General features: G+C 40.8%; 1 protein-coding gene across 3 annotated transcripts in view; it reads left to right on the top strand.

Annotated features, from left to right (window-relative positions):
- mpped2a (metallophosphoesterase domain containing 2a) overlaps positions 1 to 17,105 on the top strand; it is a 72,231-nt gene that overhangs the window by 14,759 nt on the left and 40,367 nt on the right. For all 3 annotated transcript variants that reach the window (XM_028583572.1, XM_028583582.1, XM_028583591.1), the window contains 2 exons: positions 7,792 to 7,973; positions 16,875 to 17,100. In XM_028583572.1, coding sequence (XP_028439373.1) covers positions 7,792 to 7,973; positions 16,875 to 17,100 — 408 coding nt within the window. The remainder of the gene's footprint in view (positions 1 to 7,791; positions 7,974 to 16,874; positions 17,101 to 17,105) is intronic.

The following is a 17,105-nucleotide window of genomic DNA, read 5'->3' as shown; positions in this document are numbered from 1 at the left end:
CAGGGCTTGGGTTAATGGGCATCAAAATATTCAACCCAGCCTTAATATACTTTGTTACACTACAAGTATAAGGTTTGTGGACACCCCTGTCCATATAGTTGTTATTTAGGAAAGGCTCTTTTCGTTCCAATTAAGGGGAATCTTAATCAACTTTGTGGCAACAGCTGGGGAAGGCCCTGTCTTGTTTCAACATTACAATGCCCACGTGCACAAAGACGGCATCGGTTTGTTTTGCTCTGGGCCGAATCAGTTGACGAGTTTGTGAGTTTGTAAACTTAGAGCGCTTTCCCCTTGGTTCGCTTTTGTTTCACATGGAGGAAAATCTAAGCAAACCATCGTAGATTGCAACGCACACCTGACTAGAGGTACATTTACATGTGGCCGGCTATTTTCATAAACGGACATTTCAACCTCTCCGTTTTCAAAAATAACGTGCACAGCTGTCAGTTTTCAGAAAATGCCATCAAGAGCATCAAGCTCAAGCCCACGTTAGCCAATCAGAATCCCGAAAATGGCAACAACAGCAACAAATCTTTTCCTCTTTCTCGGCTGCCTAAACTTCCATTTGTCTCAGTTTACATGCAAACGTGCAAACAGTTTTCCAAAATCTCCACTCTGGCCGGAGGTTTTAGAAAGAATCGTTGTCGGAGGCGAATTCTCCTTTTGCGTGTAAATGAAGGGAAATGTCTGTTTTTCAAAATGACCATGTACGTGTAAATGGGGTATGACAATGAGATGTTTGGTCTGGAAACTCCCCATTGGCAGGGCTCAATCCGAGGGGCGGGATGAACGGTTGTCTTTCAAATTCCCTCTGCATGCAATAGGATATCGCTACAACCAGTCAGACCAACGCTAGTTGATAGATTAAACGTATCCGGTCGGCAAAACTCTGAACACATCTTCCTTTTTGTTTGACTTTTCCAGCTCGCAAGCCAATGGAGAGTTGCTAGACCCCCTGGCTGCAAATTACATTTGCTGCCTAGGGTGCGTCTAGATTTCTAGGCTAGACTACAGGAGCCTTTTAACTCAAACTTGCGGAGGACACCTGGTAGTTGGGTCGGATTACGTTCCCACCACAAACTAACCGTACCGGAGCGTACCAGAGTTTGTTTGGATCCAGAACGAGACCAGTCGTTTTCATCCCGAGTGTGATCACTGTGTTCACACCTAGAGGTCGACCGATTAATCGGCCGATTTTTGGCATTTTTTTACATAATCGTCATCGGCCAATATCCCAGTATATCAAGCCAATTAATAGGCAGGCGCATCTGCGGGCAGCCTAGTGTTAAAAACATGAATAGGCGACATTTTTTACAGCGCACTCAGACCACCTGCCTCCAGCCCCTCCCCTCATGAATTCTTGCACTGTGTGTCTCGCACAGTCACTTCAGGCTCCGACGCTACCGTTAGTAGTAGCTAGCATATTGCTGGTGTTCTTGCCTTGGGATTAACTGTACTAATAAAACCGTACAAAGCACCGCGGCCACACCGCTGTGGAAGCTCCCCAAATGTCATTTATCAAAGCCTGGTCGTTACCCCTGTGCGTGGCAGTCTCATCCACTCCTATAACGGAGCTAACTGGAGCTAACCGCTAACGGAGCTAACCGCTAACGGAGCTAATCGTTGCTAACGGAGCCTTCAGTTCTCCGTGCCTGTATCCATTAACTGCATCTATGGCCTCGAGCATGAATAAAACCCTTAATTTTATTAAATTGGCTGGACGAGTTTTAAATTACAACTCAGAGTTTTGATCCTAATGAGTGCAACAGGACATGTAACAGTAGGATCCCCAAAACACAGATACAACACTTCAACAAATGAACAATGATCTAACAAACAAGGTGAACAAGAATTGACTTTAGATAACCCTAGTCTGATTTGATTCAACAGGAGTTAGGAGGAAATAGTGTTGAGATTAATAATAACATGTCACTTTCTGTGAAGATGTGCAGATTTGTATTCTCAGAATTTAATAAATGCTGCTAAGTGCACTAAACTTTATTTTTTCATTTACAAGTTTATTTGACAAAGTTTATTTTCTTCTTACCTGTTTCGTTTATTTAATATATTTTTCATATATTATTTATACAATATACAGTATGTTTTTAAATTATATATTTTTAATTGAAGTATACAAGTGTAGATTGGTGAAGTGTTCAATAAATGTTTTTGTTGAGAAATTCTGTGTATATTAGTGTTACATTTTATCTTTCAAATAGAGGTTTAAAAACAAGCACATATCGGCCAAATATCGGGCAAAAAGAAATCTGCAGCATTTATCGGCCATCGGCTGACCTTGATTTCTAAAGATCGGCATCGGCATTGGCCAGAGAAAACCCATATCGGTCGACCTCTATTCACACCTGCCCAAACGAACCGCACCAATGGGGTAAACGCTCCAGGGTTCGATTCAACCAAACAAGGCAGGTTTGAAAACGGCCATAAAGAAATTGTGAAATGGTTTTCCTAGTTTGATGTAGAAGAACTTGACTGGTCTGCACAGAGCCCTGAACACAACCCCATCCAACACCTTTGGGATGAACTGGAATGCTGAATCTAAGCCAGACCTCATCACCCAACATCAGGGGCCGACCTCACTAAAGCTCATGTGGCTGAATGGGAGCAAATCCCTGCAGCCAGGTTCCAACATCTCTCTAAAGAGTGGAGCCTGTTAAAGCAGCATGTTAATGCCCGTGGTTTTGGAATGACATAGGTGTAATGTTCAGGATTCTCATTCTTTCGTTGATTGTTCATATACTTTTGTCCGTGTAGTGTATATACAAAATACTGTAGAGCTACCGGTTTTTTATTTACACAGATATAAACATCCAGCTAAGAACAAGGACAACAAAGCTGGATAAAGGTAAAAGTTAACTTATGTTAATAAAATATTGGATTTCACAGTTAAAATCATTGAGAGATTAAAGTTCTGCAGCGATTCCTTTGGTGAGGTCTTTATTTTGTACATTAGAGGTAAACATTGGTTATCTCTTGCAGTGATGAATAGCAGGGGTTTTAATATAAGTAATACTAAAATGTATGATAAGAGCTCTTTAGCTGGACAGCTTTTTGGCGGCACAGCAAACCGCCACGGTCTGTTTTGGACGGCGCATAGACTTGGGAGGAAGTGTTGCAATCAATCACAATGATTACGTGACGCCCTTAAAGAGCTGGACGAGTCAGACAGTGACATAGACAGCGACCTTCTTATCTGCTGCGAGTTAAGTGTCACGTTTGAAGAAGCAAGCTCAGGCTGAACTTTGACCCTGTTTGCTTGTGTGTTTTTCTAAAAGGCCACGGAGCCAAGTGTGCTCAGTCAAATTGAATATCCTCCTACAGACATCAGAGAGCACTCCTCCTTCCATCCGCATGTCTCTCCCAAGATTTATACTTCTCTCACTGTTATTCCCTTCTGTATCGCACATGTAACCAATAACTGTGTCTTAGTTCAATCCACTTTTCCAGGATTTAGTTGTGTTTCACATTTACCTTGTCTGGTTTTCTGATCTGAAAGCATTTTTAGGGCAAAGCATCTCAAGCATCTTATTTCAGCATTGATATTATACATGGGCTATTTATTTTATAAATGGGTTTTCTTTAATGAGTTTTTAATTTTCATCTTCATCCTTAACTTATTTGTATGAAATTGTTTTATACATTGCTTTCCAATTATACCTGCATACTGCTGTCTTTATTTTTTTAGATTACTTTTTGGGGCTTTTTCCGCCTTTTATTTTTGACAGGACAGCTAAGTGAGAAAGGGGAGAGATAGGGGGGAAGACATGCAGGAAATTGTCACAGGTCGGATTCGAACTCTGGACCTCTGCGTCGAGGCATAAACCTCTTAGTATGTCTGTCTATCTATCTATCTATCTATCTAGAATTGAAGTGCTTGATTTTCAATTCACATGAAAGTCCTTTTGCCCAGTAACATTTGAATCTGAAGCATTATGTGTTGTGAATAAACAACAACTTGAAATGTAAAAGCAGCAGAGAAACCTGACATTTTCTGGAGAAAAACCGAATGAGTAAAATGAAAAAAAGTTGGCTTTATTTTTAGAAATATGTTTTAGTTCCCAAATTAGGAACATCTGTGAATTTTGTAATTACGAGAGCATGGCATTAAGAACAAAAACAGGATTGTCTGGCTGGTGTTAGCTCAAGAAGCACTGCACTAAAATGAAAATGAATGTTAAGTTGCAGAAGTGCAATGAAATTATTTTGTTTCCTAAAATGCAGACGGGTAAATGTTGCAGCTGTAGGTGAGGAGAAGTTGAGGTTTCTCTGCTGAAGGATCACAGACGTTTCTTCATCGAGCAGATATTTCTGCAGCCACAGACCTCGGTTTTGGGTCAGCTCCAATGTCATGGCGGATTTGAGTGTGTGCTCCTGCCCTCCTCGAGCGCATTAGCATTTCTCTTTCTCCCCCACTCTTTTCCCTCTGCAGTCTTTCCTCTGATGTCACGCCGAAGCTCAGACATGTTAACACGAACCTTCATGGTAACACAGTTCGGTCTGTCACTGGAGAATATTCTTTTACCTGCTGCCAGAGCGCAAGAAGACTTTTTCATTTTCACTGTCTCCGTTTACAATACATCAGAAGCCTTTGCTGCACTGCTGAACTCCTGAACTCCTGTATACATTACTAATGAACCTCTGGATTGTTATACAGTCATATGTTAACAGAAAAGACCGGGGCCTTCTCTCATTGTGTGTGTGTGTGTGTGTGTGTGTATATGTGTGTGCAACCTATGCAGCACTATCATGAAGGTTTCTTGGCCCGGGCCTGCTCTTAATTGATAGGGACTGCTGGTATTTACTTACATTCTCCGGGTGGATTAAATCTCAAAGGAAAGGGGAGGAGATGGAGGTTGTTTTTCTCCTGGCTTTGTGTTAATTTGCGCACGTGTGTGTGTGTGTGTGTGTGTGTGTGTGTCTGTGTGTGTGCATATATTCATGTACATATGTGTGTGTTTTGTCATCCCATGTGGTTCTGCGTTCGTCCTTTCTCCATGACGAGAACCGTCGAATCCTGTAAAGCTGCATAACACAGAGGCACCAAATCTAATCACCCGCTACGCTGCAATGTATGTGCTGCTCTGCTGGCTGAAGTTAATGCGTTTGTGTGTACCGGTATATAGGTGCACAGAGACTTATTTACTGCACACAGTCAATAGTAAATATCGTTACCTCTATAGCTAGTTTTTCATTTTGTCCAATGTGTTTAATATGAAGTTCAAGCCTGCTTGGGTTACTGATAATTGTGCTGTGCTCCAGTGTCTCAGAGCAAAGCTGAAGTCTCCCAGCTGCAGCGGTAAAGGGTTAAAGGAGGGACAGGACTAGGGATGGGAATCAGTGTACCTCACGATGCGGTACACGATACACAATACATGGCTCAGGATACCGATTAATATCTCCATACAGCAATCCTATAATGATACATTATGATATCTGTCTTAACTATGAATACAAAATGGCTGTGAAAAGGTTAAGTGCAAGTTTTCTCCCTTTATTTACTACAAGTCTGAACAGTTAGAAAATCAGCACAAGTTTTTCAGTCTGTAAATTAAAATTACAGAACTATAGAGCGACTATGAGTCCAGACGGGGAGCAGGGAAATCTATCTAGAGAGCCTTATTTCATTAATTAAAATATCGATATTTGGCGCCAGCGTATCGATTATTGTATCGCAAGGACAACAATCTATTGCCGTATCGATATTTTGTCCCACCCCAAGACAGGACCAATACCGATTACTAACTGATTGCAGGCTTCAAACGAGAAAATGCAAGTAGCAGACTTAATTCTAGATACATACAATACATTAACTTGAAAGTTATCACGGCAGCAATGATTTTTTATCTTGCAATAATTGCAAGATGAACTGTAGATATATAACATTTGTAAGTATCTACCCCTTTTAATATTTCTGGTTGTATTTGGTGTCTTGGTCAGTCTGTGAGTTTGCCTGATTTGTTGCAACATTGAATTTACATGTTTTTTTTGCAATGTGAAGAAGAACAGCAATTTTTATTTTGTTTATTTCCTAGTTATTTTTTGTCTATAAACAGATTTCTAATCAATTTCGATCAAAATACAAATACAAATGGGTGACTAATTAATCAAAAAAACTTAAATAAATTAATGGAAAAACATTATCAATACAAGGCAGAATAAATGGTTTTGATGAAAGTAATTTTGAATCATTTGCTATGCCCTTCAGTCTCCAGAACTTAAGAACAACAACAGATTGCAGGCTGTTTGTGAACCTTTTTCGATACGTAATATTCTTCTCCACATGCACACAGAAATGGGAAAACGTGATAATTGCTTCCCAAATGAGACTCCTCAATTGCAATGTTGGCCCCCCCAATAAGATTTTCTTTTGTGCCAGTGTGCCTATTTCCTCCATCTCTATCAATGACGACTTCTTCAGTCTGAAACCTTTTGATTTCATCTTGTGTGTGTGTGTGGGTGTGTGGGTGTGGGTGTGTGTGTGTGTGGATTGCAGCGTTGATTATGTGTCTGTTTTCAACAGAGTGACATCCCTTCTAATGAAATAATGGTCTAGTGGCAGAGTGCTGGAGGATTGCACATTGTAGACTTCAATTACAGACAAGATGATTTTTTTCCTTCTTTCCTTTCAGTCAGAAAAAAGTACAGGTTTTTCTTCCTTTTTAACAGACGTGCTTACATCCAACAAAAAGGCTGATTTAAAAGGCTTTTTTTTCCAGCCAGACTTGGGTCTAAGTGTTTTTTCTTTAGATAATGGATAGAGAGGACATGGCAAGCCTTAATTCACCGTCTCTTTAGCCAATCTGTGGCCACAAAACTGCCATTGCCCTCCTTGTGTGCACAAATCAACCCATCACTGGTTTCTTTTCAGCCCAAACTACACATTTGTTACCGTTGTAATGTCTCCTCTTTTCTTTGAGATGCATTTTGCTCTGCTGCATACATTATTCTGTGGACCATGTAATTTATTTTGCACAACAAATTATCATTTTAAGGTTCTGGTTTACAATTGTGCCCCTTCTGCTTTCTGGTGTGAAATCAACATATATTTCCTAAAAATATGCTTTCTGGATTGTGTACACCTTTTTTTGTTTTCTTTTTTTTTTTAAATATCACAAAGAGGATAAAGGGCACATTCTTTGGATTGCAGCTCCTTTTTACAGAGAATAATGTGCAAAATTATGAAATAAAACCAAACGCAGATGTCTCAAAAATAAGTGGAAAATGTAATTGTTTGCAAAATCGGTTGAGTTTGGTCTTTTTGTTGGTTAGAATACAATGGAATCAAACATACTTGACTGTTGACTGTGTCATTTGACGGGTAAGAAATTAACTTTAAGAGAAAGTTACTGCTCTGGTGCTAAAGACATTTTGGTAACACTTGAAGGTATCTACATAAGAGTGACATGACACGGTCATGAACACATGACACAGTTATGACACATGAATCCTAACTCTAACCCTAACTTGTCATGACAAAAACCGAATGACACTTACTGACAGAAGCGTTATGTCATAAACGTTTATGACTTGTTCATGACCCATTCATGACAGTGTCATGCCACTCTTATGTAGATACCTTCAAGTAAAGTGTAACCAACATTTCTTACAGACAGTAAAATGTCTGCAAACATCAGGGACTTTACAGATTATAATTAATCAAAATAAATATCAGAATTGATGATCCATCTAATGAATAACAGAATACTTTGGTTAATATATAATTAGTGAGGTAAATGTTCACAGCTCTCTTTCTTTGTGTCTCCATCTTTTCAGGGTGGACCCAATTCCTTATGACACTCCCAAGCCAGCAGGACACACCAGGTTTGTGTGTGTGTCCGACACACACTCGCGTACAGACGGCATCCAGATGCCCTACGGCGACGTGCTGCTGCACATGGGTGACTTCACCGAGCTGGGCTTGCCCTCCGAGGTTAAGAAGTTCAACGACTGGCTAGGTATTAAGCTGCTTAAGACACGCATTCGTCTGCACGCCGCCGAACGTGCGCGTTGGTATTCACACTCACACAAAGCTGACTAAGCACAAGCTCTCTCGTGAGCAGGGGGACGGGCAAAGGCACAAGACATGTTGCACGCATAACCAGTAACTGGACCACACAATGACTCCCCCCTCCCCTCCGTGTTGATCCCACAACTGCCAGTTTAACCCTTCTGACCTAACACCCTGGCTCACTTAACCTTTGACATCTCCCTCTGGCTCTGTGTGTGTGTGTGTGTGTGTGTGTGTGTGTGTGTGTGTGTGTGTGTGTGTGTGTGTGTGTGTGTGTGTGTGTGTGTGTGTGTGTGTGTGTGATCCCAGCAGCAGGTGTTTCATCTCTAGCCCCTCCAGACGGGACCTGAAGCATATTTGTCTCTCTAATGTAGTCATGTTTCACTCACATAAAAAAAAAAACACACATATTGTCTGACATTCCCTCTCACCAAGTGTATAAATCAATAGATGCCATCCACCATAGGGCTGGGCGATAAAACGATAACGATATGTATCGCGATAGACACATAATCAATATCAATAGAAAATGCGGTCGATAAAACGTTCGATAACTTGTTTTTCTTCATCAGAAGAAACCAGAGGTTGTGAATCAAGTTTGGTTGCATGAACAAAGGCCCTCACTCTCTGGCAACCTAGCAACGTGGGGAGTGACACTCTAACAGCCAATCATGTAACAGTATCATGTTTGGTTGCACCACATCGCTGTCTCATGTTCTTCAATAACAGAACCGGCGTGGAGTGGAAAGTGAGTCCCGCAGCGAGCGAGGAAATCGTTGATAAAACAGGAAAAGTCAGTATGGCAGTTTTGGGGATTTTATAAGTCTGACCGTAGTCAGACCAATGTTGTCAGACCGTCGTCGCCACCAACACTGGTACGACCACAAACTTGTTTTACCACTTTAGCCGCGCTCACACTTTCGAGCACAGCCGTATTCGCCATCAATGTCCAACAACATCTGCAGCTGCAACACGGCACAAGCAGCAGACCGCCATGGAGAGGTACTCTGCATCAGCGCCTTACTAAACACTACAAGCAGCAGACCACCATGGAGAGGTACTCTGCATCAGCGCCTTACTAAACACTACAAGCAGCAGACCACCATGGAGAGGTACTCTGCATCAGCGCCTTACTAAACACTACAAGCAGCAGACCACCATGGAGAGGTACTCTGCATCAGCGCCTTACTAAACACTACAAGCAGCAGACCACCATGGAGAGGTACTCTGCATCAGCGCCTTACTAAACACTACAAAGAAATAACGGAGGCAGACATGCTGAGCACTGTCCAGAAGCCAGGTTACCAACCTAGCACTAAACCTGCAGAAAATAGTTCCTTCTCAGGTTTCTTATATTTAGCTAACACTTTGCACTATTTTATGACACTTTATTAAGCATTTCTTACTTATTCTTTAATTTTGCACCTTAATGTTAAGAGATAATTGTTAAGTGTTCATTGTGATTTTAGACCTGTTTACATTTTAATTATTTGAGTGTTTTCCATGGTTGTGTTGACATTTCTGCTTTTATAACTGAGGGGATTATAATCAGAGCAGGGTTAAGTTTAAAATAAAAATGTTTAAATTTAATATATTTTTCTCCTGGTCCTTATTTTAAATAGGTCATAAAAAATATCAATAATTATCGAAATCGACCGATATGAAAAACTTATATCGTGATACAGTTTTCAACCATATCGCCCAGCCCTAATCCACCACACTTGCCTGTAACGTTTTAAGACATTTTTATTTTTTGTCTATATTTCAATCGTTTGAGTTTGCCTGTTAATCAGCCCTCAGCAGGTGAGATTAAACAACCTCCTGAAATTTAACGGTAACAGCACAACGTCTAACATACTGAACGCAAAGCATATTATAGAGGCATCGCGATTGTATATAAAGTACCATGGAAAGACACAAGTGGACAACTTTGCCACGAATCAAGGTAAAGATGTGTGTTTAAACTTGAGGGTAATGTGTGTGCCTCCCGAAGCCTTGACTCCATAAACGTACAGAGACGAGAGTGAAAAGGAGACTGAAGGAAATTACCATAACAACCGGCGTGCATTTAGCCCCGACAAAACGTAGCCAAGCATTTATTTAACCTTAAAATGGCTGTGTGTTTTTGTGTAAGCAAGTGCCAACACCTCTGACACACCCACCAAATAAGGGAAAACATACCTCAGAGCCTGTTGCACACCGTTTTGAGAAAACGTCACTCAACCCAGAAGCCATAGCAATATGGTGCATACAGTTTTCACATTGAACGTGCCCCCTGGAGTTCCTCATGAGTTTCTAAATCAGTCAGACACGCAAATACACACAGACACCCTCCTGACACAAAATTGTGCTAGCTAGTTACACCTAATGTGTCCCATTGGCTGTTAGGGGGAGAATACGCTTCCAAAAAAATCCAGTGGCCAAGGGGAAATTAGACTTTGTGTTCTGTCTGGACACACCACCTCACTTTTTGCTAGTAGCTTTCGCTTTTCGCCTGTGCACAAAATAAAGTGGAAAAGAGGGTGAAATGCACCAAGAAGCAGGAAGTGGTTTGATGTTGAAAAAGCAGAGCGGGAAATGCATGTTTACCTCTAAATCCAGTTTCAGTTATCGACTCATGACATGCCTTTTCTGCTGCAAGGGAAGTATACATTTCTAGTGGAAATGTTTCTCATTTAACCATGAAGTTCACTTTCTTAAACTAGACGGTGAATAATTACAATAATAGCATGAATAGAACCCCTTAGCTTAAAGTGGCACTGCTCTCCAAATGTATGTTTAGAGTATCAGACATTCACTCCCTGTAGAGTTGAAAGGTAGCTGTCAAAGTTTGGCCTCTCCAAAGACGACAGCGGCTGCAGTCAGTCTGGATTCACAGCAGTTACAGCAGATTCCAACATTGACCCAGTTTTCACAGCAAAAAAGAACTTCAGGCGTCTGTAGAGACTTCTCAAACCACTCCTGCAGCATAATCCACTTCTCTACTGTTCGTCAGTATGCTCTGCATGTTCATATTTTCAACAGTATTTACCTAAAACATAGCTTCCATCTCGATCTTAACTTGCTGAGTCCTTATCTTCCACTTCTTTGCTGTATGTAAACTCAAGGCTGGGTTCACACTAATGCAGATACATTTAAAAACATAATTTATAGGACAGCAAAGGTTCCATTCACACAGTGTTTTAGGGGTGGTTGTACAGTCCACATTGTGAAATGGCTGAATCTCTTCCTCCTAATGCGGTTGGTCGCTACAACTGCAATCTTTTTGTTTTCATATGTATCCACTCTGGAGTGCGTTTTCAAAAGGTCAGTGATCCAAAATTGCTGCTCGATGTGAATGGAAGGTACATAATGGACAGAAAAAAAGTTTTGTTTAAAAACACCATATTGACACCATATTTGGAGATCAGGAGATTTGGATACTAGCTACTAGGGAGTGTATTGGTACCCAGAAGTCAACATCCTCTTTAAACCATGTTAAACATACTCTCAACCTTTTTAAAATTTTCATTTTCGGTTTTATGAATTGGGAATGTGATTTGTAGTTGGACAGCCACAGTAGTGCACCCACTTTACCAGGCTGACTCCTACTGGCAGGTGCTGTGCCCTAATTCTCCTGAAACACACACACACACACACACACACACACACACACACACACACACACACACAAAGGTTGAACACACAAACACATACACACTCATGTTTTCTGCTGCTAATACAGCACCTGGCACCATCAGGAGGGCACACTCTTGATGGTCAGTTTTTCTATCAAACTCATCCATTCATCAACCCATACTGTGGGTGTGGGTGTGTGCTTTGTTAAGCCTCAGTAAAAAACACGATATTGGCCATAATTGGGGTTCGATGCAGGGCAAAGTGGAAAATGGCTCAGGGTATTTGGGAGCACCATGGCTGTTTTGTGCGTGTGGAGATCACACCTGGTCATCAACCTCTCTCTCTCTCTCTCTCTCTCTCTCTCTCTCTCTCTCTCTCTCTCTCTCTCTCTCTCTCTCTCTCTCTCTCTCTCTCTCTCTCTCTCTCTCTCGAAAAAATTACAACTAAAGTACAGGTAAAGACTATTACATTTTGAATTCCAGTCAGAATTGATACAACTAAAACAGAATACTCAACAACATCCAAAGAGATTCTAGACTCTGGGCTGGATGAGGTTGTAGATTTAAAGCGTCAGTAACCTGAGCGGTGTTCTTCCTTCGTCTGCTCATCTCAGAAGCGGTTTGTTCCGGCCATCGACTGCTGTTCGGCCAGTTGAAGTAGATCCTTGGAGATCGACGTAGAGGATGGCTTTTCATGAACCAGCCTGTCTGATGGTAGAGCACCAGCTCTGATCTGCTGCTTTAAGCTGCCCCCAGAGGCCTCTGTATGTGTTGTGTTCAACAATGAGAACTAACAAATGAAGGTTTTGTTCACTTCCTGCGCGTGTGTGTGGTTTTAAGACAGTGGCTTCGGCACCAATTGGAAAACATGTTGATTTGGTTCTATCATATTTCTTTAAGGATTCACTTTTAATTTTCTTAGATATTCACCTTTTAATTGAAGGGATGCCAGAGGGATGGTTGGAGTGTATTTTAAGTATTGCACTTTGTAAACACTTTCTTGTTTAAATGTTTTTTTAGATTTTTTTTATTTATAAATCTGCCTTTTTGAGAAGTAAAGCATTGTCTACACATGTAGTTCTTCAGAATTTTTTGTTCTGTTTTTAATTTTCATCCCGTTTGAGGGCAAAGTATAAAAAAATGAATTTAGGTGTATCACTCCACCAGTCTTCTGAAAGATGGATCACAGTGGCAATAAAAAGCAGTAGAAATTCCCAGTAGAGTAATGTGTGTGTGTGTGTGTGTGTGTGTGTGTGTGTGTGTGTGTGTGTGTGTGTGTGTGTGTGTGTGTGTGTGTGTGTGTGTGTGTGTGTGTGTGTGTGTGTGTGTGTGTGTGTGTGTGTGTGTGTGTGTGTGTGTGTGTGTGTGTGCGCGCGCTGAGAGACTGCTCTCTCATATAAGGTTAGACTGGAATTTATGATCCTGAGACGCGTCAAGAGCTAATTTAAGGAGGGGGAATGAAACCTGTAGACCGGGTAACCATGATTCTTTCATTTTCAGCATTAAAGAACACACTTTCTCTCTCTCTGACACACAGATGCAGTGAAATTTTTATCTGTATTGAGCCAGCGTATCCTGATTGAATTTCTATTCTATCCAGTTTCTATTATCTTTATTTCCAGTTGTGAGCTTGAATGCTGCATTGAGCAGTGCGTTTACACCTTTTTCTTCACTTACTGTCATGAGGCAAAAGCATTTTTATTCAACAAAAAGTTTTATTGGGTTCTTTATTCAAAATTGTATTCAATTTGCTCTCTTGGCATGCATCAAAGCCTTCTGCTATCACTAGTCAGAGCAGTATGGAGCAGAGGCGCAAAACGGACAAAAGCACTTCCCGTAAAGAGGGCTAGTGTTGATAAGCCGAATACTTTCCTGCCAGTCAAACTCCATGTTCTTGGTGGATGCATGAATCTTGCCTGTAAATATGTGCAATAATTATGCAGTGTACGTAAAGCATTTGACTTTTGCACAGTTTTAGTCAATAAATGTGTTTGAGATCCTGTAAAAAAATGCTAAATGTTGAAATATAGCTGCCAAAAAGCAGGATATGTGTAATATCAACCTAGAGGAATCATTGATATGACAGTATGTACTTTAGCAATTAGCATGAAATCATTAGCACTGCATTGAGCCATCACTCATGTCAATGCCACACTTCTAGCGTGCCGCTGCTGAATTTGAACCCACAATGGATTAATAATTAATTAATCACACAAGTAATTTTTCTCTAGCAAAAATTGCAATCATTACCAAGGTCCGGCTTCTGACTTGTGAGGATTTGCTCTTCTTTGTATCATTTAATAGTGAACTGAAGATATTTGGGTTGGTCTGACAAAACGAGCCGTCAACACTTTAGGCTATAGAAAACTGGGACAGACGTTTTTCTGAGATTTTATACACCAAATAATTAATAGATTAATCAAGAGAATAGGGGCAGGTTACAAGAGGGCAGGTTAATCGTTAGTAGCAGCCTTTATTATATATTATGTCGCCTGGGTTGGGGGTTGCTGCTGGTTAACTCTACACATAAATTAGCCTGCAGATTAGTCAATGCAGAACCTACTGTGCAGAGCAGGCTACAAAAGACAGAAAGTAACAAAATCAACAGCCTAAAACACCAGAATGTAAGCGAGGAAAAAGAGAAATATTGAGATAGAATGGAGGGGTGATGAAGGCCAGAGCTTTTTGTTGAGTGCTCAATCTGCTGGAATAAAGTAGTAAGTCAGTTTCTTGATGGCGAAGGGGAACCGGGACAAATCACCCTGAAAGAGGAGAGCGAAAAGGCCACAGCAGAAGTTGAAAGATGAGGGGATGAGAATTGTAATAGATGTTCTTCTCTATTTAGTTCAGGTTCATGCTTTTTCCAGCTGCCCGGTGTCTACAGAGATGGACGGTGGTCTGCTGGGGTCAAGCAGAGCCGTCAGCTGTGGTTGTAACCTCTCGGACTGTCTGAATTGAGGGTATTTTTCCCCCTTTGCTTATCTGACGTTTCTTTCCAGGCCTGATCTGTGCTCTGAGTTAGGTATATGGGGGGAATGTATGCTCCATGTACAAAATATTAGGACAACCAGGTGGAAAGTACAATCCCTTTTGTGACTTTATGAAATACTTGTCTGCCTTGAGAACAGAGCTGTACGATCTGGACAAAATGTGCAACGTGTAGAAGAATTTGTTTAGTAAATTAATTTAGTAAAAGTTCAGTAATATCCTTTAGGGATTGACCGATATGGATTTTTTTTTAGTGCCAATATTTTTATATTATCTATACTATTTTTATTTTAATTTTTTCAAATCCGCCTTAACAAATAACCGATACGGGCTGCCGATTTTTGGAGCCAATACTGCTTTTGCTCCCTCAATTTACATCATAAAATTGTAAACCCTGCCACATTGTATTTGTTTTAAGAATCTGCTCTGCCATTTCTTTAAAAATAATAAACAAAAACACAGATCAGTGTCACTTCTGCAATCATCTTACATTCATATCACCCAAATTACGTGTGCAATGTGCATCATATGGATGTGTGCACTGCACATGGTTAACTGTGCAAGGGTAAAAGGCTTTCATCAACATCTACAACACAGCCTTGGTGATGCATTGCTTGCTGACATATATAAGACGGGTATAATCAGGTTGTCACAAAATGTCCTTTGTCAACACATTTAAATAATTTAAGAAAACAATAATCCTGAAAAGTAGCCATTGAAATAAAGTGCTTGATTTGTAATTTAAGACTTAAGAATTTAAGATTAAGCCTGCCAGGCTTCCAGCACCAGCACTCTGCTGGTGGGGGAGGGGCAGTGCATGGTCTGCACGTGAACTGCAGCATCTCCAGCAACACAGAGATGCCAGTGGACTCCCGTCTGTAAATAATGCTGGGAAAAAACTATCGGCAAACCCAGCAGCCGCGTATCAGCCGATACACGTAAAAACGCAAGTATCGGCCTGATGTATTGGCCGGCCAATAAAATCGGTCTATCACTAATATCCTTCGCTGATTTGCTGACCTGTAGTAAAATATGTACAAATATAGATCAGAAACACTTTAGTTTTTTGGGCTAAGTCAAACATATACAAGGATATGCCTGAATTTGTCAAGAATGTAAAATCACTGTTGAGTTAAGAGTTGTTCTAAATCTTTATTTATCCATTTTTTTTTTTATTTAAAAACTGATTGAAAACTTTCAGTATGAATGAACTTGATGCTTATGTTTCCTGTAATTTTATATCGCAAGTTGAATAGCACTCAAGAGAGCGCAGACCTCTGCCACATGTCCTACCTCACAGTGCTAACGAAAGAGAAGAATAATGTGTGTATCCGCCCGCGATTCGGATCTGCTCCAACATTGAGTGGGTTCTTCCTTGACCCATGCTTCACCCTTCCACCAAATTTCATAAAAATCGGCCCAGTAGTTTTTCCGTAAACCTGCTGACCGAACTGAAAATATAAATTCCTTGGTGGGGGTAGAAATAATAAAAAGGTAATACAGGCCTATCGGGGAGCTGGAACTGAAGTAGAGGAAACAGGATACTAAAACCTGTGGGCAAGATCTGTGCAAAACGGGTGAACAAATCGGTTTGATAAGTTATTGATCAAACACTGACTTATTGAGCGTTTTTCAGCACTGAAACTTTCTTTATAGATCACAGCTACAGAAAAACTGCTTATTCGTCATGACCTATGTTGGTTTGTACATCTTTGATACTGCAGATGTAATCTGGTTTATAAAAGTGCAGCTCAAATGTAAGAACTGAGTTGATTGGAGCCTTTTTAGTGATGACTAAATGGTTTCAGCAACTAACTAACTTTGAAATAATAAAAAAAAAATTTGGGGGGCGGTTGTTAATATTTGTGTTGTATAAATAAATGTGTTGTCAAACATTGTTATACTGGGCATCCTGGTATGCAGGATGGAACCAGACTCATACCATGTAACTGCAACGTCCTCGGATCAGTTCTACAGTATCTTCCGCCATCACCTCAGTCAGCTTTTGCACAAAAATGAATTGTCATTATCAGCTACATATTGGGGGAGCAATTGTTCCTGATATGCTATATATTCACGTTTAAAGCAGATGGTTTGTTTCAGGTCAGAGATATAACAAAATGTCAGAGAGGACAATATTCTAGTATGAGAAGAAAGTGCTACCCACTAGAGCTCAACATGTGGATGCATATGTGGATGCAGGGCTCCAGCTCACCACCCTCTCCCTCTCTCGTCTCTTCTAGGTGGCCTCCCGTATGAGTTTAAGGTGGTGATCGCCGGGAACCACGAGCTGACCTTTGATAAGGACTTTATGGCCGAGCTGGTCAAGCAGGATTACTACCGATTCCCCTCAGTGTCCAAACTCAAACCAGAGGACTTTGACAATGTCCAGACGCTCCTCACAAACTGTGTGTACCTGCAGGACTCGGACGTTACCATAAAGGGATTCCGGATATACGGGGCGCCATGGTAAG

The sequence above is a fragment of the Perca flavescens genome, chromosome 1 (genome assembly GCF_004354835.1).
Source record: "Perca flavescens isolate YP-PL-M2 chromosome 1, PFLA_1.0, whole genome shotgun sequence".
Lineage (NCBI taxonomy): Eukaryota > Metazoa > Chordata > Actinopteri > Perciformes > Percidae > Perca > Perca flavescens.
This window is presented reverse-complemented; position numbering and strand designations above follow the sequence as displayed.